The sequence below is a fragment of the Thamnophis sirtalis genome, unplaced genomic scaffold (genome assembly GCF_051295495.1).
Source record: "Thamnophis sirtalis isolate CommonGarterSnake01/CBP01778 unplaced genomic scaffold, rThaSir2_p1.2 scaffold_2, whole genome shotgun sequence".
NCBI classification, from domain to species: Eukaryota; Metazoa; Chordata; class Lepidosauria; order Squamata; family Natricidae; genus Thamnophis; species Thamnophis sirtalis.
In genome coordinates, this window is record NW_028261382.1 from 36,084,185 (window position 1) to 36,109,098 (window position 24,914).

The following is a 24,914-nucleotide window of genomic DNA, read 5'->3' on the forward strand; positions in this document are numbered from 1 at the left end:
CCAGTGATCAAAATTCACCCCGCGCCGACTCATATTTATGACGGTTGCGGCATCCCGGGGGGGGGGAGGTGTCGCGCGATCCCCCTTTTGCAACCTCCTTCACTTCACAACTGCGTGATTCACTTAACAGCAATTCACTTAACAACGGGGCAAGAAATGTCGTAAAACAGGAGCGAACCTCCCCTTAATCCATGTCTCGATTAAGCCACAGGAATTTTGGCTTCTGTGGTGCTTTTAAATTAAGGATTATTATTTTTTGTTTATTTTTATTCCCCCACCACCACCTCTGATGTGTTCTGCTTGGGAAAAATCCCTTCTGAGCCAAAGTTTTTTTCTTTTTAAAAAAAAAAATCCTCAGGCATTTTCACAAACACGTGATCCTTTCCCGCCCCGCCCCCCCCCCCCTTCTTCTCTCCCACGCTCTGCCACACCTTGTTACTTGGGCTGGTGAGGTGGAGGCTTGATCCTGGGTGGAGCTGAGCTTTCAGCATTCCTCGCCGGCCACCCGCTCAATCCAGAAAAGTTTGCAAATCCTTTTCTGAACTCTTCTGGAACCTTGGCGAGATAAAAGCCACAGAAAGGGCACTTACAGGTGGGCCTCGACTTCTCGGCAGCCCAGAATTAAGGTTGCCAAGTGGGGAAACTTGTTGAGTGAGCTTTGTCCCGTTTTACGACTTGCCACGTTTCTTCAGCGAACCGGTGCAGCAGTTCGATTAGGAACACAGTCGTTAAGGGAGAAATCTGGCTTCCCCATTGACTTTGCTTGTCGCAAAAGGGGAAGGGAAGGAAGGAGACTAAGAGAAGGAAGGTGATAAAGAGAAGGAAGGAAAGAGGCAGAGAAGGAAGGAAGGTGATTCAGGGAAGGAAGGAGACTCAGAGAAGGAAGGAAACTAAGGGAAGGAAGGAAGGAGAAGGAAGGAAGGAAAAAGGTGCAAGAGGCTGACTCTGTAAACCGCTTAGAGATGGCTATAAAAGCACTGTGAAGTGATATATGTCTAAGAGCTAAGTGAGAAGGAAGGAAGGAAGGAAGGAAGGAAGGAAGGAAGGAAGGTTGGGTTGAGGCTAGTCAGGATCGAACGCCAGCACCTGAATTTTGATTGTAAGCGTAAAAAAACAGTCATGTCATTTTTTCCAGTGCCGTTGTAACTTTGAACAGTCACTAAATGAACCCCCAACAATCCCAAGTCCTCATTTTACTGACCAAGGAAGTCAGTCCGTCAATCAATCAATCAATCAATTGGTCAATCAACCTTGAGCCGCTCAGGATCAAACTCCAGCCTCTGAATTCTGATCATGTGACCTGCACCGGTCGTAAGTGCGAAAAACGGTCAAACAAGTCAGTTTCTCCCCCCCCCCCCCTTCAGTGCTGTTGTAACTCTGAACAATCACTAAACCAATGGGTTGTAGGTAAGGACTACCGGTAGATCACGGTGGGATGTAACGTTTTTGGGTGAACTCCGCCTGTTTCGACACAAGCTGATTTGGCACCACCACCAAACCGGGAGTGATTTTTATCCAGCTATGCCAAGCTGGGTGTTTCCCTCCCTTAATCCGGCCTGTTGGCAAAAAAAAACCCCCTCTGATCCTTCTGTTCTCTGGCTTTTGGGGATGGGGTGGGGTCTTTGAGAAGGGTGGGGTCCCCTCCTACCAGACGGGAGTTTTGGCTTCGGCACAATGGTGGGGTTTGCACTGATTGTACCCTGGGGAGAGAAATAAGTGGAAGGCCGGGCTGATTGCTCCTGTCAAATTACTGACTTGATCCCAGTGAGGCCGAAGAAGGCCTTGATTGTCAGAAATGCTACGTCTGTATCTTTTCAGGGGAGGTCTCTCTCTCTCCCCCTCCCCACGCTGCCCTCTTCCCTGATGACCAGTAAGCGGTCTGCCCCCAGGGGCCGTTTCTCTGCCTTGCTTCTGTTAAGCCCCACTTCCTTTCTCTCTCTTTTCATTCCGCGCTTAACGTGGGGAAAGGGTCCGTGGGCAATGCGGAGCTCAAACTGCCACCGGGAAGACCACCCAGAAAGATTGCTGGAGCCCCCTTCTGGAGGGCAAGCCGTTTCACTGGTGTGTTCTCACTGGTGTCAGGAAGTTTTTAGCCCCGCTCAGAAGCATCGAGGTTTCCCGCCCCTCGCCAGACGTCTCCCCTGCCAAGTTGGCTGAATGTTGCAACGGAAGGTTTACGAGGATGACTCAAGCGGTGGAAGAAATGAGTCGCTGGCTTAGTGGGAAAAGATTGGTCATTCAAGAATCTCCTAGTGTTTGTCTGACTCATTCTGTGCAAGAGGGCATTCTCTCTCTTTTCCCCCCTCCCCACATGGGACACATCTGCAAATTTTAATCCCATCTTTATTCCGTCGTCATTCCATCGATCACTGCGTGGTGGCGCAGTGGTTAGAATGGAGTATTGCAGGCTCGCTCTTGCCGACTGCCACCAGTTCGATTTTCGCCGGCTCAAGGTTGACTCAGCCTTCCGTCCTTCCGAGGTCGGTAAAATAAATATCCAGATGGTTGGCAGGAGGGGGAAATATGCTGACATTGTAAACCGCTTAGAGAGGGCTGGAAAGCACTATAAAGCGGTATATAAGTCTAAGGGCTGTTCCTGTGGCTGTAGATGTTTGGATGTTGCATTAGGAGCCGTGGCACTGCTGTGGTTAGAATGTAGTATTGCAGGCTAATTTCTGATGACTGTCAGCCGTTCGATCCTGACTGGCTCAAAGTTGACTCAGACTAAACTGCTTAGAAAGGGCTGTAAAACACTGTGAAAAGGTATATGTCTTGATATTCCTTCCTTCCTTCCCTCCTTCCTTCCTTCCCTCCTTTCCTTCCTTCGTTCCTTGCTATGGTGGCGCAGTGGCTAGAATGCAGTATGGCAGGCTTAATTTGTAATGACTGTCAGCAGTTTGAATCTCACCAGACTCAGCCTTCTAGTCTTCCGAAGTGGATGAAAGGAGGACCCAGATTGTTAGGGGCAGTATGCTGACCAGAGGTGTTGCTCCCGGTTCGATCTGGATGGGGCGAACCGTTTGTAGCAGTGGCGGGAGGCTCTGCCCACCTGCCCGGTTACTTCTGCGCATGCGGGACCATGCCCGAACTGGTAGGAAAAAATTGGCAACCCAACTCTGATGCTGACTCTGTAAATCGCTTAGAGGGGGCTGTAAAAACACTAGGAAATGGTAAAGGTAAAGGTTCACCTCACACATATGTGCCAGTCGTTCCCAACTCCAGGGGGCAGCGCTCATCTCCGTTTCAAAGCCAGCGCTGTCCGAAGACGTCTCCGTGGTCATGTGACCAGCATGACTCAACGCCGAAGGCGCACGGAACGCTGTTATCCTCCCACCAAAGTTGGTTCCTATTTTTCTACTTGCATTTTTGACGTGCTTTCAAACTGCTCGGTTGGCAGAAGCTGGGACAAGTCACGGGAGCTCACTCCATTATGCGGCGCTAGGGGCTCGAACTGCCAAACTGCCAGCTTTTCTGACCAACAAGCTCAGCATCTTAGCCACTGAGCCACTGCATCTGGTATATAAGTGCTATTGCTATCATAGATAAGGAGATTTGCAAATGGCTTGTGAGTCCTTCCCTGTCCAGCAGTGTGGCTGGTGGCCCCCAGTGAGGCCACGCAAATAAATGGTTGCCAAGCTGAAGATTCCCAGACCGTATGGTTCCCAGATAGGGTTGCCAGCTCCTGCTTGCTACTTTTTCCCACCCCCTCCTCTCCTCCCATGTTCAAACAAGCCCCGTCCTCAAGGGAGGGAGGCCTCTCATTAAGAGAGCCTGCTTTATCTGCCACTCTTCTTTGCACATGATGTTCCAGGGCGCACCTCGAAACGATGGGCGGTGAACAGGAAGAGTGCAGCCTGGCAGTGCAGGCAGGCAGAGAGCAGGTGGGTGATACGGCTGCCAATTTCAGGTGTTGCAACCTCAACATGCAATTTGGAATTTACCTGTCCTGCTTCAAAGAGAATTGTTTATGAAATGCCTCCATAAACCTGACTCCCGTACGTGCCAGAAAGCACAAAAGCACCCTTCCTAGGTGATCTGGTCTAAATGGTACTTTACATTAAGAAAATGGCTTACAAGCATTTTACTTATAAAATGTCTTTTTCTGGCTTAGAATATGGAATGATATAGAATGGTAAAAGACTCCTTGAGCCAGGGGTTGGGCTAGAAGAACTCCAAAGTCTCTTTCCACCCCAGGATTCTATGTTCTAATGAAAGAAGGCAATGTAGAATGGAATGGAATAGAATAGAATATAGGATAGAAAGAATAGAATAAATATTGGAATGGAATAGAATAGAATAAAATAGGAATAGCAAAAGAATAAAACATAAGATAAAAAGATAGAATAAATATTGGAATGGAATAGAATAGAATAGCAAAAGAATAGAATAGAATATAGGATAGAAAGAATAGAATAAATATTAGAATGGAATGGAATAGAATAGAATGCGATAGGAATAGCAAAAGAATAGAATAGAATAGCAAAAGAAGAGTAAAAGAATAGAATAGAATAGAATATAGGATAGATAGAAAGAATAGAATAAATATTAGAATAGAATAGAATAGAATAGAATAGCAAAAGAATAGAATGTAGGATAGAAAGAATAGAATAAATATTAGAATAGAATAGCAAAAGAATAGAATGTAGGATAGGAAGAATAGAATAAATATTAGAATAGAATAGCAAAAGAATAGAATGTAGGATAGGAAGAATAGAATAAATATTAGAATAGAATAGAATAGAATAGAATAGCAAAAGAATAGAATATAGGATAGAAAGAATAGAATAAATATTAGAATGGAATAGAATAGGAATAGGAAGGATCTTGGAGATCTTCTAGTCCAACCCCTTGCTTAGGCAGGAAACCCTATACCATTTCAAACAAATGGTTGTCCAATTTCTTCTTAAAAACTTTCAGTGTTGGTGCACCCAATTTCAGGAGGCAAGTCGTTCCACTGGATTAATTGTTCTCACTGTCAGGAAATTTCTCCTTAAGTTATAGGTTGCTTCTCTCCTTGATTAGTTTCCACCCATTGCTTCTTGTTCTGCACTCAGGTGCCTTGGCGAATAGCTTGACTCCCTCTTCTTTGGGGCAGCCCCTGAGATATCGAAACACTGCTCAATTTTCAGAAGCAGTGAATTATCCACCAACCACCATTTCCTGGTTTAAACCATGAAACAAATAGCCATTTCTAATCCCCCCCCCGCCCCCCAGGACTACGGTTCAGGCAGTGTGTGAATTGAGCTGACGGTGAACTTTCAGAAATGGATGCCCAATGCTCTGGCTACGAAGCCATTAAAAATTATGAGTTGGCATTTGGCTTGCCAGTTGTCTACAAGCTCCCCGTCGTTTTGGCACATGGATAAGGTTTCTTTCACATGGCCTGGGCTCTGCCACCCAAGGTTATGAATTTCAGATGGGTCGCCCTGTGAATCTTGCAAATAAAATAAATTAGTCCGATGATTTGCTAAAAGCTTGAGGCGTTCCTCCAGGGTGGCTCGCTCACACTTAAGACAACTTCCGCATGGAACCCGGTGCAGTCACAGCCTCTAACTCTAGTCCTTGCATTGTTCTAAATCATAATGGAGTTCGTTTGGTTAAGATTTAGTGCATATTATATGAACCCAGCCCTGAAATGTAGTATGAATCATGGTCATGCTTGAACAGAATCTTGGTCCGTACACAAACATTTTACTCAGGGGAAGAAATTAACCCTCAACGTTGAGGGTTCAAATCTTTGTATGTTCTTACGTTCTTCTCTATCTTCTCTTGCTTGGATTTTAATTCGTTGCTTTCTATAGAAGAATGTCGGGATGCGGTGGCTCAGTAGCTAAGACGCTGAGCTTGTCAATCAGAAAGGCCGGCAGGTCAGCAGGTCGACTCCCTAGCGCCGCGTAACGGAGGGAGCTCCCGTGACTTGAGAGACCGCCTACTGCCAATCACCTCCACTTGACCTATTAGATCCCAAAGACTAGGCCTCCTCCGAGTTCCATCTGCCGGTCAATGTCGACTGGCAACCACGCGGAGGAGAACCTTCTCGGTGGCAGCTCCGACCCTATGGAACGATCTCCCCGTGGAGATTCGTACCCTCACCACCCTCCAGACCTTCCGCACAGCCCTCAAAATCTGGCTATCCCGTCAGGCCTGGGGCTAAAGACTGTAACCCACCCGAATGGTATGAATGTTGTGTTTTTAATGACGTACTGTCCTACGTGTTAAATGTTTGTTTCCCCCCCCCTCCCTTTTCGAGTTGTAAGCCGCCCTGAGTCCCCCCAGGGAAAAGGGCGGCATATAAATAAACTTCTCAATCTCAATCTCAATCTCAATCTCAACTTGTCCCAGCTTCTGCCAACCTAGCAGTTCGAAAGCACGTAAAAAAATGCAAGTAGAAAAATAGGAACCACCTTTGGTGGGAAGGTGACAGCGTTCCCTGCACCTTCAGCGTTGAGTCATGCCGGCCACATGACCACGGAGACATCTTCGGGCAGCGCTGGCTCTTCAGCTTTGAAACGGAGATAAGCACTGCCCCCTAGAGTCGGGAACGACTAGCAGATAGATGCGAAGGGAACCTTTACCTTTTAAAAAGGTTAGCGTTTTTTTTTAAAATCTTTGTATCTTACGTCCTTCTTCTTGCTTGGATATTAGTTTGTTGCTTTCTACAGAAGAATTGCCCCAAAGATGATTAGGGGACTGGCGGCAAAAACATATGAAGAACGGTTGGGTTTGTATAGTTTAAGGAAGAGAAGAACCAGGGATGACACAATAGCATCTTCCAATATTTGAGCGGCTGCCACAGAGATGAGGGAGTCAAGCTATTCTCCAAGGCACCTCAGGGCAGGACAAGGAGCAATGGGTGGAAACTAATCAAGGAGAGAAGCAACTTAGAACTGAGGAGAAACTTCCTGAGAGTTAGAACAATTAACCAGTGGAACAGCTTGATTCCAGAAGGTGTGAATGCTTCAACACTGGAAGTCTTTAAGAAGAGATTGGACAGCCATTTGTCTGAAACGGTATAGGGTTTCCTGCCTGGGGGGTGGACTAGAAGACCTCCCAAGGTCTCTTCCAACTCTGCTAAAAGAAAGAAAGGAATGGAATGGAATAGAATAGAATTTTTTTTATTGGCCAAGTGTGATTGGACACACAAGGAATTTTACTGGAATATTAACAGTATTTGACTATTTGAGGGGCTGCCACAGAGAGGAGGGAGTCAAACTATTTTCCAAACCACCTGAGGGCAGGACAAGAAGCAATGGGTGGAAACTAGCTGAGGTGGCGCAGTGGTTAAATGCAGCACTGCAGGCTACTTCAGCTGACTGCAGTTCTGCAGTTCGGCTGTTCAAATCTCACCGGCTCAAGGTTGACTCAGCCTTCCATCCTTCCGAGGTGGGTAAAATGAGGACCCGGATTGTTGTTGGGGGCGATAGGCTGACTCTGTAAACCGCTTAGAGAGGGCTGAAAGCCCTATGAAGCGGTATATAAGTCTAACTGCTACTGCTATTGCTATTGCTAACTAATCAAGGAGAGAAGCAGCTTAGAACTGAGGCGAAATTTCCTGACTGTGAGGACAATTAATCAGTGGAACAGAAGTTGCCTCCAGAAGTTGTGGGTGCTCCAACATTGGATGTTTTTTTAAGACTCGACAACCGGTTTTCTGAAAGGGTATAGGGTTTCCTGCTTGGGCAGGGGGTTGGACTAGAAGACCTCGAAGGTCCCTTCCCACACTGTTCCCCCCCCCCATACTGGTTGCACCTCCAGCAACATGCTGTGCATCTTCCTACACATGTGGATGAGCAGAGAAGGAGAAAGGTCCCAGCTGTGGTTGAAGCCCTTTCTTTTTAAAAAAAAAGAAGAAGAAGAATGGATTTCTTTTGCTTCTGTAAAAGCTGCCACAGCTTTTTTTGTAAATGTCAAGCAGAATTTGTCCTAGACTTACCCTTTAAGTCTTCCAGCCCATAAACTAGAGACGAGAGAGGCCTTTGGCTCGTTTCGTGTTTACTAAAGGAAAATGTGCCCTGGCTGTTATTTTGTTGGATTTTATTATTTTATGGCTATTGATTTTCGTGGCTCGGATCGCCCCTTGTTCCACTTGCATTGGACTACTGGCTTTTGGTGAACTCAGCCCTGCAAACTCTGATTTATGGCTTAGCAAGTTGGCTGATCCTAACCAGCTTTTTCCCATCTGATCATGCCCCCAAATAATGCAGTGGATACCCCCAAAGTTTGGGGAGTGCCGTGCTTATTTGAATCAATCGGTTGCTTTTTTTTCCATTTCCCAAGAGCGATTGAACAGGAATACAGAGTTGGAAAGGATCTTGGAGATCTTCTAGTCCAGCCCCCTGCAGAAAATCCTATCAGGAGGAATTTTCTGACAGTGAGAGCAGTCAACGCATGGAACAGAAGTTGCCTTCGGAAGTTGTGGGAGCTTCATCACTGGAGGCTTTCAAGAAGAGACTGGACTGCCATCTGTCAGAAATGGTGTAAGGTCTCCTGCTTGGGCAGGGGGTTGGACTAGATGACCTACAAGGCCAGACGAGGAACAGTGGATGGAAACTGAACAAGGGCCATAAGTGCAAGAACTTTTTTCAGAGCCGCTAACTTCCGTCCTTAAATGAATGGTTATAAGTTGAAACACTGTCGGTGTTTCCCCAACGGGGCTGCAGGCTAAATAGCAAAATCTCACTTTAAGAAAAAAAGGTTTTGATGTCCGCATCCTGAATCAATTGAATCCAGAGGTTAGCCTGCATTCATGCGTTAGACTAAGGCAGGAATAAAGTGACCGCCAGGGAGAAAAAAATGTAGCTGGCTCCTGCTATTTGCTTCTCACTTTCTTGAGAAAAATATTTCCCTAGAAATAGCCCTCCTCGCTAAATGTCAAATTTAGCAACGCGTCACCAAAACCCCAGTTGGTTCACACATGCATTTATTTTTATGAGTTTCAGCATCTCCAACAGGGTGGATTTGATTTAAATCGAGTCGATTTAAAACATGGTTCAAATCCCTAGCAAAAGGGCTTGATTTAAATCATAATTTTTAAAGGGCAGCTGTCATCTCTGTCCCGCAGTAGCAGCCCCTCCCCTGACCCTCTGCTGACTCACCGACAGTCCCAATATTGCAGAAAGAGACAGAGCCTCGTGTCACATAACTAAGCTCCATTTCATGCCGAAGAAACTAAATTATGATTGAATCTTCCGTAGAAAACTTACCTTGAGATAGATTTCTACTCCAAAAGCATTTTATCACAACAAATTTGATAAAAAATTAAAAATAAAATCCAATTTAAATTTTAAAAAAATCCAATGTAAATTTTTAAAAAAATCCAATGTAAATTTAAAAAAAAAACCAATTTATTTATTTATTTTAAAAATCATTGACTTTTTATTCACCCTGACCTCCAAAGACACTAGGTAATCGTGAGTTGCACAAACTTGAGAGCAAGTTGCAGAATGTCCTCCTCCCCAAAATAATTTCGTGGTTTTAGCAGCCACAGACATAAACGGGACTCTTAACTAAGTCCGTTAGATCAGGGGTCCCCAACCTTTTGGAATTCGGGGACCACTAAATTCATAATTTTAAATCCCGCGGACCACTAACATGGGTGGGTGTGGCCAGGTGGTCATGTGACTGGGTGGGCGTGGCCAATGCAATGTCACTCACATCGAGGGGCGCCTCACCAGCCTCTGCTCACCACCCCTCGCTCGCCCACCCGGGCTCCTTAGGGCCCCAATTGGAAGCAGTTGCTGGAGCTAAGCAGCCCCCAGGAGAAAGAGTTGGCAAAACAGCTCAGTTCAAATTGGATCTGGCCGAGAAGGAGGCTCAGCAGAAGCACCTTAATGAGGACTAGAAGCATAGGCTTTCCAAGCAGAGGGAACACCTGCGGAAGTGCAAGGCCAGCTACCGGCCCCTGGAGGCTCAGCGGGCTGAGATGCTCAGCCAGTTCCAGGCCATGATGCCGTTCCACTGGAACGAGGCCCTCCGGCTCTTCGCCCAAAGCCCCCCACCAGGAAGCTGAAGCAGACCCCAAGTCAGGATTTCTGCCCCCCTCCAACCCCCCACAAAAAGACCCCGAATAGGGAGACACTATGCAGCAACACAAGCGTTCATTGCACGTATTTTGGGGGTCAAAAGACAATAAGACCCTGTCTTATTTTCGGGGAAGGCAGTTTGGATGTGAATGAATGTTTGCACCTTGAATGGGAAAAGGGGAATGAATTCACAGACATTGCCCTGGCTTTATCAGTAAATGTTGACGGTTAGCAATTAGCAAATTGATTTTTGTTCTGTCTCCCACCTTTCTCACAAAAGCTGGAGACAGCTGCATCCCCAATTTTATTCCCATAACAACAGCCCTGCCAGGTAGACTGGACGGGAAAAAAGAATGACAGTCCCAGGATCAGCCACACAGCTGAATATTCTAGATCTTGGGTCTTCCCAGTCCTAGTCCAGAACTTTAATCATCATCCTAATTTATTATATTGAACAGAATAACAGAGTTGGAAGGGACCTTGGAGGTCTTCTAGTCCAACCCTCCTGCTCAAGCAGGAGACCCTATAACATTCCAGACGAATGTTTCTCCTGTCTCTTCTTAGAAACATCCAATGATGGAGCACCCACAACTTCTAGTGGCACGCTGTTCCGCTGGTTCATTGTTCTCATGTCAGGAAATTTCTCCTTAGTTCTAGTTTGCTTCTCTCCTTGGTCAGTTTCCAAAAGCAGAGTTGGAAGGGACCTTGGAGGTCTTCTAATCCAACTCTCTGCTCAAGCAGGAAACCCTCTGCCTTCTAGTACTTTGGAGAATAGATGGACCACCACTTCTTTGTGGCAGACCCTGAAATGTTGTTGTTAGTTGTGGTCGTGTCCAACCCATCGCAACCTCATGGACAACGTTCCTCCAGACCTTCCTGTCCTCCACCATCCTCCGGAGTCCATTGAAGTTCACACCTACGGTGACTCTATCCAGCCACCTCATCTTCTGCCGTCCCCTTCTTCTTTTGCCCTCCATCGTTCCCAGCACGAGGCTCTTCTCCAGGGAGTCCTCCTTCCTTCTCATTAGGTGGCCAAAGGATTTGAGTTTCCTCTTCAGGATCTGGCCTTCTAAAGAGCAGTCAGGGTTGATCCCCTCTAGGACTGACCGGTTGGATCACCTTGCAGTCCAAGGGAGTTGCAGGAGTCTTCTCCAGCACCAGAGTCCAAAGGCCTCCATTCTTTGGCATTCAGCCTTCCTTATGGTCCAACCTTCACAGCCATCCATTGCAACTGGGAAAACCACAGCCTTGATTATACACACTTGTGTTGACAGGGTGAAATATTATCTCTGTCACTTCCATCTTTTCCTTAAAGGCTTCCTGACACCCAACAACTCTGGTCGGTTTACAAACTGTTAACGGCTTCTAAAAACAAGTCACAATACCCAATGAAGCCCACAAAAACAATGCGGCGGAACAGAGCGGGCCAAGAAAACAAACCCAGGAACAAGGAAGAGGAAGAAAAGGAACTTTTAATTGTTCTTGCAAATGATCCGGGCGCAAAGCCAAACAGTCAGCGCTTTTCAAAATACCAGTCGGGGAGAGGCTGTTTAGGTCTGGGGGTGGGGGAGACGCCTGCTTCCAGCTGCTGCAGATAACCCGAGTTGGAAGGGGCCTTGGAGGTCTTCTAGTCCACCACCACCCTTGCATGAGACGCCACACCACTTCAACTTAAAAGGGTTGGAGCACCCACAGCTTCTGGAGGCAAGACTTCCACTGGTTCATTGTTCTCCCTGGCGGGAAATTTCTCCGTGGATAGATCCTGGAGCAGACGCCAAGCGTGCCAGATCTAACTAGATGGGCAGATAGGATAAGGGGCCGGCTGCCCGGCTGCCCCACGTGGGAATTGGCTGCGTGAATGAGATGGAGACCTGTTTGAATTGCAGCTCTCAGAGATAATTCTTAAGTGCTTTGGCTAAGCCAGGGCATTCTTTTCCCACAGATCTCCATCAAGGGCGGCTCAGTTCCATGACTGCACCAGCCGAATGCTTGGCGTTCATTCTGTGTTGCACAATTTACTCCTGCACAGAGCCGCTCTCTGGCAATGCCACCCTCCTCCTCCTCTCTCCCTCGCTTTCTCTATCTCCTCCTTCCCTTTCTTTCTCTCTTCCTCCCTCTCTCTCCTTTTTCCCCCTCCCTCTCTTCCCCTCTTTCTCTCCATCCTTCCCTTTCTCTCTCTCTCCCTTCCCCCTCTCCCTTTCCTTTCTCTCCTTCCCTTTCTCTCCTCCCCCTCCCTCTCCCCGTTCCCTCTTCCTCCTTCCCTCTCTCCCTTTCTCTCCCCTTCCCTCCTTCTCTTTCTCGCTCCTTCCCCTCTCTTTCCCTTGCTCCCTCCCACTCCCTCCTTTCCTCTCTCTCTTCCTCTCCTTCCCTTACTCTCTCCCCCCTCCCTTCTTCTCTCTCTCCCTCCCTCTCTCTTTTTCTCTTGTTCCCTCTCCCTCCCTCCTTTCCTTTCTCCCTCCCCCTTTCTCCTTTTCTTTCTCTCCTTCCCTTTCTCTCCACCCCTTTCCCCCTCCCTCTCTTTTTCTCTCCCTCGCTCCATCTCCCTCCCTCATTTCCTCTCTCTCTCACCTCTTTCCCTCTCTCTCCCTTCTCCACTCTCTCCCTCTCTTTCGCTCCCTCTCTCCTTCCCTCCCTGTCTCTCTCCCTCCTCCTGAAATGGAGCTTCTGAAACCCATAGAAACAGGGATCAGGTCATTTGCAGGGGTAGAAATAATCTTTGTGGGAGGGGGCTTCAAGAAATGGAGAAGTGTGGGGAAAAAACCAGCCCATTGTTCAGGGCCGTTGTAACTTTGAACAGGTCACTAAACGAATGTCTGTAAGTCCATGGCTTCCTGACTGTCCTTCTGCTGAGTTCTTTTCAGCTGGGAAGCAGTGGAGCCCATCTGAGAAGGACGGATCCGAGAGAGGAACCTGCTGCAACTCCGCAGGCAACTGGGAGGGCTGGGCGTTTCCTTCCATTTCGTGTTTTGGTGGCGGAGAATATCATCCGAAAACATTGCGGTATTTGCAACGCAAATCCAAGGGAGACACCCCACCGTTCCGGGGCGGCTCTGCAGCTTCGGAGGGCCACGCATTCCCCACCCCTGTGTCCTAAACATCAGACGAAGCTGGAGAGGAAGGTCTAATTGTCGGGGCGGGGTGTGCAATTTCTCAGGCTGCTCGGTGAGCGTTGCGGCCCCGCTTGGAGGAAAATATCCTAACAAATCTTGTTTGGCAGGAAATGCCAAGCATTCCAGCATCTTGGTTATTCCCAATTTTTGACAAACATGGGCAGTCTCGAAAATCCTGGGGTAGATATGGAGACCAGGAGCTGAAGGCCAGGCGCTTACGAGTCCTGGGACCACTGAGGATTTTTGCTTCTTTTTTGCAAAAGAAAACAATGGCCAGGAATTGGATAGCTGGCTTTATTTTAGTTCAGTGTGTGAGGCCAGACCTTCCTGTCCCCCCCCCCCATATAATGGTTTGCAAATGATGCAGATGGGTAAAACCCCAGGCCTGTGGCTGCACTGAGTCTCCAACAGTACAGAGCAGCGTTAGCAAACCTCCTCGACACTGAATACCGAAACGGGAGCGGCAGAAACCGAAAGAGCAGTTCCCAATTGTGCGCTGAACTTCCAGTTTCTGGCTTGTGCGTGAGCACCGGGTACCTGGCCTTCCAGTTTCTGGCCCGCACGCATGCGCAAAGACCTGATGCACAGGTGCATGCTGGAACCTGGAAGAGCAACAGGTGACGGCTGGCGTACCTGGAGAATTGGCTCTGTGTGCCACTTCCGGCATGCATACCACATGTTTGCATCCTGGGTATAGAGCGTAGCCTTTGTGGTAAAGTCAAAAGCAAGGGCCGCCCCAAAGAAGAAGGAGTCAAGCTATTATCCAAAGCACCCGAGGGCAGGACAAGGAGCAATGGGTGGAAACTCATCAAGGAGAGAAGCAACTTAGAACTAAGGAGGAATTTCCTGACAGTGAGAACAATTAACCAGTGGAACAACTTGCCTCCAGAAGCTGCAAATGCTCCAACACTGGAACTCTTTAAGAAGATGTTGGAGAACCATTTGTCTGACATGGGATAGGATTTCCTGCCTAAGCAGGAGGTTGGACTAGAAGACCTCCAAGGTCCCTTCCAACTCTGTTATTCTATTGTATTCTATATTCTACCCTACACTCAACTCTACTTCACCTTACCCTACTCTCTTCTCTACCCTGTACCATACCCTACCCTACTCTACTCTATTCCAATTTCTATTCTAGCAACAAAGAGGATTAGGGGACTGGAGACTAAAACATATGAAGAACGGTTGCCGGAACTGGGAATGTCTAGTTTAATGAAAAGAAGGACTAGGGGAGACTTGATAGCAATGTTCCAATATCTCAGGGGTTGCCCCAAAGAAGAGGGAGTCAAACTATTCTCCAAAGCCACCTGAGGGCAGGAGAAGCAGCAATGGGTGCAAACTGATCAAGGAGAGAAGCAACTTAGAACCGAGGAGAAATTTCCTGACAGTGAGAACAATTAATCAGTGGAACAACTTGCCTCCAGGAGTTATGGATGTTCCATCACTGGAGGATTTCAAGAAGAGACTGGACAGCCACTTGTCTGAAATGGTCCAGGGTCTCCTGCTTGAGCAGGAGGTTAGACTAGAAGACCTCCAAGGTCCCTTCCAACTCTGTAATTCTTTTTGCCTTTGTGAATCAATGGCTTCCTCCCAGCGGAGCCAAGAATCAAAAGCTGGTAGGCTCCCAATGATGTTCTGGAATCCACCCACCTGTCATTAATAAATTAGCTGGGCTTAATGAGATATCATAAATCCAAGCTGAGGAAGCTCCCTCCAAGGTCTTGACAACTAAATGAAGCTTTCTTATCTCAGGACATCTTTGAAATTGGGTCCCTTGTCCATGTCTTCTTGGAGCATTTGACCTTTTTTTGGTCCAAGTCACGCATGAACATTTTCAGGTTGATCCGTCAGTTTTGTCAAACGAGAAGGGGTCTTGTGCTGAATCGCACCAATGGTTATGTAGCCTAATTTTGCTAACCCTGATAGTCTGTTATGGTCAGTGGCCAGCAGAGCTGGTAGCAGACATGTTCAGTGAGGAGGTTGGGGAGGAAGCTGGGCCAGTCCTGGAGTCTGGGGTAGGCTCTGAGGAGGGCTCTGTGTCGGAGGCAGAGAGGGGGCCAGAGCCGTATGCCAGTTATCAGCTGCCTTCAGAGTCGGAGATCAGTGGGGCAGAAGAACAGCTGGAGCCTGTTCCCGATGTGCGCATGTGCAGAGCTGCCTGGAGAAGGGAACAGCTAAGGAACAAGGGCCGACTCGGGAGTAAAGCCAAAGGTGGACGGTGAATGGCCCCTCCCAGAGGGAATAAAGAGGCGTGAAAGGGGAGGGGAGTTTGCAGGAGACAATTAGTTCAATTCATTAGGGTGAAGATCTGTTCCTGACTTCTTGCCGAGTAATTGCTGCTACAGCATGGCGTTTTGAAGATATCAGCCTGGCAGCTCTCCAAGCCTGATAAAGGTCTATAGTTGTGAAATCTCTTGAAAGACTATTGGCCTCTGGAGAGGAATTCACTTTAAACTAAATTAAAAGGGTTTAATTTAGTTAAACAGACAAGGAAGAGTCGGCTTCGTGTTTTTTGGGAAGCCTAGGTCAGAACACCGTCGTCATCCACTATTTTCAGTGAAGACAGGCCAAGTTGATTAAAAGCATCGAGACTGGATGCTCCCAAGCTATGTTCTTGGTGAGCATTATCCGTAGACGGAATCTCCACCCAAAATCTCCACCACAGGAATTGGAAGCATTGTTTCTGAAAGTTTGTGGCTGTGTTGTTTATCTCCTGGGAGATCTTGGCCAGGATTTGAGAAAGGATGGAGAAATCTGAAGGCACCTGAGACACTGGACAATTAATACTCCCGGTGACTCATAAAAGGTGTGGCTGAGAGGCTGGGCTGACCACACTGCTGTCAAACAGGTTGTTTTGGGTGCCTTTATCTGGTCCGCAGTTTCGTCCATTGTCCTGGGGCATTTGTAGGGCTGAGAAGAAGGGAAGTGCTTGGTTTCTTCTTCAGAAATAACATCCTGTGTAGCACTGACCAGCAAAGATATTTCACTTCAGAGTGACAAGTATGAGCCGTGGTGGCGCAGTGGTTAGAATGGAATATTGCAGGCTAATTCTGCCGACTGTCAACAGTTCGATTCTTCACCAGGCTCAAGGTTGACTCAGCCTTCCGTCCTTTCGAGGCCGGTAAAATGAGGACCCAGATTGTTGGGGGCAAGAGGCTGACTCTGTAAACTGCTTAGAGGGGGCTGGAAAACACTGTGAAGCGGAATATAAGTCTACATGCAATTGCTATTCCTTCCTTCCTTCCTTCCTTCCTCCCTCCCTTCCTTCCTTCCTTCCTTGTGTGATGCAGTGGTTAGAAATGCAGTATTGCAGGCTGACTCTGCCAACTGCCTGCAGTTCGATTCTCACCAGCTTAAGGTTGACGCAGCCTTCCATCCTTCCGAGACTGGTAAAATGAGGACCCAGATTGTTGGGGGCAAGAGGCTGACTCTGTCAACTGCTTAGAGAGGGCCGTAAAAGCACTGTATGCATAAGTGGTATATAGGTCTAAGTGCTATTGCTACCATATCATCTAGCAACTCATTTAACAAATGTTTCACTTAGCAGCATCAATTTGAGGCTCTACCGTGGTTGTAACTCAAGGAAGACCTCTGCAACCTAACAGATTAAGCAGTCTATAGTGGGACTAATGGAGTGTCCATCAAATTGCATACTTAACAACAAGAGTTGTTATATATGGAAGATAGGTAGATTAAGTAGGTCGGTCGATCAGTAGGTCGATAATGTATGAGAGAGAGATGATGGGTGGATGGATGGATGGATGGATGGATGGATGGATGGATGGATGGATGGATGGATGGATGGATAGACAGACAGACAGATAAGAGAGAGAGATGATGGATGGATGGATGGATGGATGGATGGATGGATGGATGGAGAGATAGATGAGAGATGAGAAATGATGGATGGATGGATGGATGGATGGATGGATAAATGGATAGAGAGATAGATGAGAGAGGATAGATAGATAGATAGATAGATAGATAGATAGATAGATAGATAGATAGATAGATAGATAGGAGAGATGATGGATGGATGGATGGAGAGATAGATGAGAGATGATAGATAGATAGACAGACAGATAGATGAGAGAGAGAGAGATGGTGGGTGGATGGATGGATGAATGGATAGAGAGATAGATGAGAGATGATGGATGGATGGATGGATAGATAGATGATAGATAGATAGATAGATAGATAGATAGATAGATAGATAGATAGATAGATGAAAGAGAGAGATGGTGGGTGGGTGGATGGGTAGGTAGGTAGAAGATGCATGGATGGATGAGCGGATGGATACCCTTCCTCCTGTGGTTGTGGATTCTCCATCCCTGGAAGTTTCCCAAAATAGACCGGACAACCACTTGATCAGGATGCTATACGTTCTCCTGCCTTGAGCAGGATGACTGGACTAGTAGACCTCCATGGTCCCTTCCAGCCTTACGATTCTTCTATGTTTGGAGAGATCGTCCTGCCATTTCATTGGAGACGGAATCTGAGCATGCAGCGGCATTGGACTGAGTCTCTTGGGGGGCGAGGAAAGACCCTTGTCCATAGTCCTCATGGAGAATCAGATTGACCAGCCTCTGGAGCCGAGGGTAGACTGGTACGCCACCTTCCTCCGTTGTTTGCTCACGGAAGTGGTGCGGCCTCGGGAATTTGGGAAAGGACTCTGTGTGCCTTTGGTGCGACTGTGTTTACTCCAGGATGGAAAACGGCTTCCAGCTACTCATAAAACCATTGATAAGTGTATAAACTGAAGGGTTTGGGTGGAGATAATGGTCTTTGCTTAGCGTGTTTGTGCGTGCCTTAAGGAGGAGACGGGCGGTTTGCAGAATGGCCGGTGTCTCTGGCCAATTCTTGCTTCCTAGTTCCCACTCAACCAGAGATAATTGACGTCCGATTAGAACCTGGCTAATCATTGACTCAGATTGAGAGATTTTAACTACCTCTTGGGGGAGTGACACTCAACGGCTTTCCTAGCAGAGAGGGGAAAAAATTAACGTACAAGTTCAAAAGGTGGATTTTATTTTCGGATCTGGTGCCTGGTTTGTTTGTTTTCTTTCTCCTGCGGATCAAAAATTTGCACATGTCCCTTGATCCTCTCGACACCAAGAGAGGCTCCTGCCTCTCTATTTCCTGAGCAGCCACAAAAACTAGCATATCTAGTTGAATTAAACATTCTCTTTTCTTCTAAAATTTTCCTTTTCTTGGATTTATCCATGATTGGGGTCGAAAAGCTCAATAAATCGCATGCCGGCAGGTATTACACATTGGCGATTGTGATGCATGTTTTTAGCGACAGGGAGCCGCTGCAGAGGGATGAAAGAGCCACATGCAGCTCCGGAGCCACGGGTTGTTGACCCCTGCTTTAGAGCAAACTCTTTCAACCTTGGCAGCTTGAGGAGGTCTGGACCTCAACTCCCAGAATTCCTCAGCCTTTCGGCTGGAGAAATCTGGGACTTGTAGTCCCATCCGCTGCTTTGGAGATTGGCCTTCAAGAAAATGCCCCTTCCGTGTGTCCACTTGACCTTGTCTTGGTTTCTCCCCCTCGCTGGGTGGAGAGAATTGTAGCATCAGGTGAGTATGACAAATTGCCAGATCATTTGAAGTGTTAATTACTTCCTGTCTTGTTGAAGAAGACGGACTTGAAATAAGAATAATGGATAGTAAGGCATGTAAGTGGGACTGTTTTTCTAAGCAGGTGGAAATGTGTTTGTACAGAATGCCCCTCCCTCCTTCCTTCCTTCCTCCCTCCCTACTCACTCACTCATTCACTCGTTCAAGGCCACCTCAAAATTATAGAATGTAGTCTTTCTCCTTCCTTCCTTCCTTCCTTCCTCCCTCCATCCATCCATCCATCCATCCATCCATCCATCCATCCATCCATTCATTCATACATGCTTACATTCCTTGTTCAAAGGCACCTCAAAATTATAGAATGTTAGACTTTGTCCTTCCTTCCTTCCTTCCTCCCTCCCTCCCTCCCTCCCTCCATCCATCCATCCATCCATCCATTCATTCATTCATTCATTCATTCATACATGCTTACATTCCTTGTTCAAAGGCACCTCAAAATTATAGAATGTTAGACTTTGTCCTTCCTTCCTTCCTTCCTTCCTCCCTCCATCCATCCATCCATCCATCCATCCATTCATTCATTCATTCATACATGCTTACATTCCTTGTTCAAAGGCACCTCAAAATTATAGAATGTTAGACTTTGTCCTTCCTTCCTTCCTTCCTCCCTCCCTCCCTCCCTCCCTCCATCCATCCATCCATCCATCCATCCATTCATTCATTCATTCATACATGCTTAAATTCCTTGTTCAAAGGCACCTCAAAATTATAGAATGTTAGACTTTGTCCTTCCTTCCTTCCTTCCTTCCTCCCTCCATCCATCCATCCATCCATCCATCCATTCATTCATTCATTCATACATGCTTACATTCCTTGTTCAAAGGCACCTCAAAATTATAGAATGTTAGACTTTGTCCTTCCTTCCTTCCTTCCTCCCTCCCTCCCTCCCTCCCTCCATCCATCCATCCATCCATCCATCCATTCATTCATTCATTCATACATGCTTAAATTCCTTGTTCAAAGGCACCTCAAAATTATAGAATGTTAGACTTTGTCCTTCCTTCCTTCCTTCCTTCCTCCCTCCATCCATCCATCCATCCATCCATCCATTCATTCATTCATTCATACATGCTTACATTCCTTGTTCAAAGGCACCTCAAAATTATAGAATGTTAGACTTTGTCCTTCCTTCCTTCCTTCCTCCCTCCCTCCCTCCCTCCCTCCATCCATCCATCCATCCATCCATTCATTCATTCATTCATACATGCTTAAATTCCTTGTTCAAAGGCACCTCAAAATTATAGAATGTTAGACTTTGTCCTTCCTTCCTTCCTTCCTTCCTTCCTTCCTTCCTTGTTCAGCAGTATCTCAAAATTATAGAATTTGTTGCCCTTTTTCCTTTCCTTCTTTTTTTCTTTTCTTCTTTCCTTCCTTCCTTCTTTCCTTCCTTCCCTCCCTCACCAATTTCATTTATGGAGATCCAGAAACGACCTCTATTTTATTTATGGAGATCCAGAAATTAAGCCATTTCTGGACCTGTTTTTAAAGATCTCCCTTGCCCAAGAAGATCCTTCTCGAAACTGGAAGAGGGAAGATCAACCACCCAGTGGCTCCTTTGCTCTTCTCATACGTCTTACGAAAAATTGGCTCTCGGTCTCTTCTACATTGCAAAATCATTGATCTGGTTTAGCTGGAAACCTTTGAGAAGAAGGATTATAGCTTTGGCCCACAGCGAGGTGCTAATTCTTCAAAGAAAAACGAAACCTTTCTACACTCCTGCCAGTCCTGGGTTAGGGACTTGGGGGGGAAATGCCAGCGTAGTTTAAACATAAGTCGTGTTTTGTTTTGAGGAAGAGCATTTTTTTTTTGTATGATGAACAGTTCTTGGAAATGGCATATTGTTTGGGGAACCTTTGAGGGCTGGTTAATAGAGATTGGGGGAAAATGAGTTTTTCCTCCACTTTGCTTCAATCTGGCTTCTAATCTATAACAACCAGTCAGTTACCATAGATAGCATTTTTTCCCCCTTCATATCTTGCTGTTTTCTACCAGATCAGCTGATGGCATGGTAATGTCTCCATATCTATTTAAAGAGTGTCCATTCATTTTCACATGACTGGGTTTTTTTTGAGAGGGAGAGGGAGGGAGGGAAGAGAGAAAGAAAGGAGAGAGAAAAAGACAGACAGAGAGAGAGAGACAGATGAAGGGAAGGAAGGAAGGAAGGAAGAAAAGAAAGAGGAAGGAAGCAAGGAAAGAGAAAGAAAGAAAGAAAGAAAGAAAGAAAGAAAGAGAAAGGGAAAGGAGATAAGGAAGGAAAGCAGGAGAGAAAGAAAGACAGGAAGGAAAGAGAAAGAAAAAAGAGAATGAAAGAAAGGGAAAGGAGATAAGGAAGGAAAGCAAGAGAGAAAGACAGGAAGGAAAGAGAAAGAAAGAAAGGAAAAAGAAAGAAAGGGAAGTGAAAGGAGATAAGGAAAAAAAGAAAGCAGGAGAAACAAAGGAAGGAAGGAAAGAGAAAGAAATGAAGAAAGAAAGAAAAAAGAGGGGAAGAGGGGCAAAGGAGATAAGGAAGGAAGGCAGCAGAGAAAGAAAAAGGAAAACAGGAAGGAAAATAAATGGTGCTTGTTTTTCTCCTTCAATTGGTGACCTCCCCTCTTTGATAAACCTGCTAGCCAAGTTCCCAGGTGTTGAAAGGCGTCTGGAGGCCTACCTGGGGATAGAACAGGGGAGAAAGAGTGGCGTAGTTTGCAGCTTGATTTGCCTTGGATCTTGAGGTGGGGGCTCCTCCTTTGGATTGGAGGAAGGGGCTGTGTCAGCTTTCCTGCCCCCTTCCCTTCTTACTTCCAACGTCTCATTGCTGAAGAAACGGGGGGGGGGAGGAAAACTACATCCCAAGAGAAGAGAATATTTGTAGCTCAGGGTTAACCTGGGGGTCCCTTGATGCTCTGTGGGCTTCCAGACGTTTGGTGACCCAACTAGGTAACATCATCAGTAGTAGAAGGGAGTGGGGGGTTTAGTATAGTTCAGAATATTTAGAGAAGACACATCGCGCACCCTGAATGCAAGCAACACTGGCGCACACAGACATGAAGATTCCAGCTTACTCACTCCTTCTGTGACCACTAACCGCCCCCCCCTCCACGAGAAAGAGCGAAGGCCGCATTCCGAACTCAAAACTGAGGAGGAGGAGGACTGTGGGGAGTTGATGTTCTCTGAACTTGGTGGTTTCCATGCAGACATTTCATTACCAAACTAGGTGACATTATCAGTGCTGCAAGGGACGGAGTGGAGTGGAGAGTGGGGGGGGGGAGGACTGCAGGGTTCTGCTGCTCTCTGAGTTTGGTGTTTTCCGTGCAAATGTTTCATTACCAAACTAGGTAACATCATCAGCGCTAGAAGGGAGAAAGAGCAAAGCCAGCACTGATGACGTTAGCTAGTTGGGTCGTGAAATGTCTGCAAGAAAACAGCCAATAGAGCACCCAGACCCCACAGTCGTCTTCCTCCTCCTCCTCCTCCTCCTCCTTCTTCTTCTTCCTCCTCCTCCTCCTCCTCTTCCTCCTCCTCTCCACAAACCCCATCCCCTTCTAGCACTGATGATATTACCTAGTGGGATAATGAAATGTCTGCAAGAAAACAGCCAATAGAGCACCAAGGACCCCCCACAGTCATCGTCCTCCTCTTCTCTACAAATCCCAACCCCTTTCTAGCACTGATAACATTACCTAGTGGGGTAATGAAACGCCTGCAAGAAAACCACCAAGCTCAGAGAGCACCGAGGACCTTGCAGCTCAACGCTGGGCTACAAATCTCCTCTTCTATCAGTATACTTGCCCCTTTTTGACTACATGCAAAAACCACTCCATTCCACCTGGGATTTCTGCAACATTCCCTTCTGCTCAGATAGGGAGATTACAAAAGCAATATTTCAATCATCTAATTAGTAAGGAAAACGCTGACTCCTTTTCCCTGTCTGGTACTCCCTTTTAAACCAGTAAAGAAGGGGGGGAATTCCCACTAGGGAATAGGGAAGTGAGGGGTAGGCCCCAGGGAGTCCGTCCCCCCCTCCCCTTCAAGCTTGCATTGTTGCCCAGGCAGCCCTGCTTAAGAGGAAACCTCCCACCGGGTTGTGCAATATCGCACAAAGCTGAGTGAGCGACAGTGTCTGCCTTCTGCATTCTGTTAACAAGCCGGTTGGGCTCCCTGCAGCTTTCCCCGGGAAGCTTCTGCGTCTTCTGTAGCTGTGGGTTTTGTTTTTATCAATGACTCTATTCCAGATCTGTTTTATTTTTATTGGTTTTATTTCTTTCGTCAAGCATGTATTTGGGTCACGGGGATAAGCATAAACATGATTTTGGATACATGAAATGGATACGGATAAAAAGGAACACGAGGACAGAGACGGAAGGCACGCTGGTGCACTTGTGCACGCCCCCTTTACGGACCTCTTAGGAATGGGGGGAGGTCCATGGTAGACAGTCTTAGGATAAAGTTTTGGGGGTTTGAGGATGTAACAACAGAGTCAGGTAGAGCATTCCAGGCGTTGACCACTCTGTGGCTGAAGTCGTATTTCCTGCAGTCGAGTTTGGAGCGGTTGACCTTGAGTTTGTATCGATTGTTTGCCCGTGTGTTATTGCGTTTGAAGCTGAAGTAGTCGTTGATAGGTTGGACGTTGTAGCAGACAATTTTGTGTTAGGTCCGACCAAAGGCGGCGTAGTTCCAGGTTGTCTTAAGCCCAAAATTTCGAGCCTGGTGGCGTAAGGGATCCTATTGTGAGCAAAGGAGCGGAGGACTCTTCTCGGGAAATACCTTGATCGTATTAATGCCCCATATACAGAGTTGACTCCAGGCAGACGAGCTGTATTCGAGGATTGGTCTGGCAAAGGCTTTGTATGCTCTGGTTAGCACTACAGTATTACCAGAGAAGAAGCTGTTGTCCTTTCCTGTTGTGTAGCCTGGGGCGACTGGCATCTGTGGTATCCCAACACACCTGCATTTGTAAGAACAGGAATCTTAGCTTAGAACCAGAGGGAGTTGGTTGAAATGGGTAACTCTTGCCTTTGGTAACCATGCTCAATTGAGTTGCATTATTGTTTCCTAGGCAGGGCTGTGGTTAGAATAAAGTATATACTATATATATATTAGCCTGTTCTAAAAAGGACTAAGAAGGGACACAGTGGCTCAGTGGCTAAGATGCTGAGCTTGTCGATCAGAAAGGTCGGGAGTTTGCTAGTTCGAATCCCTGGCGCCGCGTAACGGAGTGAGCTCCCATGACTTGTCCCAGCTTCTGCCAACCTAGCAGTTCGAAAGGACGTTTAAAAAATGCAAGTAGAAAAATAGGAACCACCTTTGGTGGGAAGGGAACAGCGTTCCGTGTGCCTTCAGCATTGAGTCATGCCGGCCACGTGACCACGGATACGTCTTCGGACAGCGCTGGCTCTTCAGCTTTGAAACAGAGATGAGCACCACCCCCTACAGTTGGCAACGACTAGCACATATGCACGAGGGGAACCCTTACCTTTAGTCAAGAGAAAAGAAAGACATGCGGGGGGGACATGATAGCAGTGTTCCCGTATTTGAGAAGTTGCCACAAAGAAGATGGGTTCAACTTATTTTCCAAAGCACCAGAAGGCAAAACAAGAAACAATGGATGGAAACTGATCCAAGAGAGAAGCAAGCTGGAATTTAGGAGAAATTTCCTAACAGTGAGGACAATTAACCAGTGGAACTGCTTGCTACCAGAAGTTGTGGGTGCTTCATCACTGGAAGTGTTTAAGAAGGGACTGGACAGCCACTTGACTGGAATGATTTAGGGTTCCCTGTTTGAGCAGGAGGGTTGGGCTAGAAGACCTCCAAGTTCCTTTCCAGCTCTATTCCGATTGATTGATTGAAGATCTTAGTTACTGGTCAAATCTGAGCTTGCTTGGCTTCCAACTCCAGACAAGGCTGACTAGATGCGTGTGTGTGTGACTTACACATTGACCTCCAACTTCTGCCCCTTCTCATGTACGTTTTCCTCTCTTTTTGCAGGGAAGACAGACAAGATCCTCACGGAGTTTAGCCAGTTCTACCAGGAGCAATATGGCCTCGCCCTGTTTAACAGCGTCCGCTTTGAGATTGAAGGGGGAACAGCTCCACAAGCCCAGCTGTTGCATCGCAAGGTAAGTCAGTTTTCAGGCTTGCAAGCAAGTCTCCGCGGGTTGAGGTT

At 46.9% G+C, this 24,914-nt stretch overlaps 1 protein-coding gene across 1 annotated transcript in view; it reads left to right on the forward strand.

Annotated features, from left to right (window-relative positions):
• Positions 1-24,914, forward strand: part of NIBAN2 (niban apoptosis regulator 2) — a 64,767-nt gene that overhangs the window by 3,657 nt on the left and 36,196 nt on the right. The window contains exon 2 of the mRNA XM_087704792.1: positions 24,737-24,867. Within this exon, the coding sequence (XP_087560918.1) occupies positions 24,737-24,867 (131 nt within the window). The remainder of the gene's footprint in view (positions 1-24,736; positions 24,868-24,914) is intronic.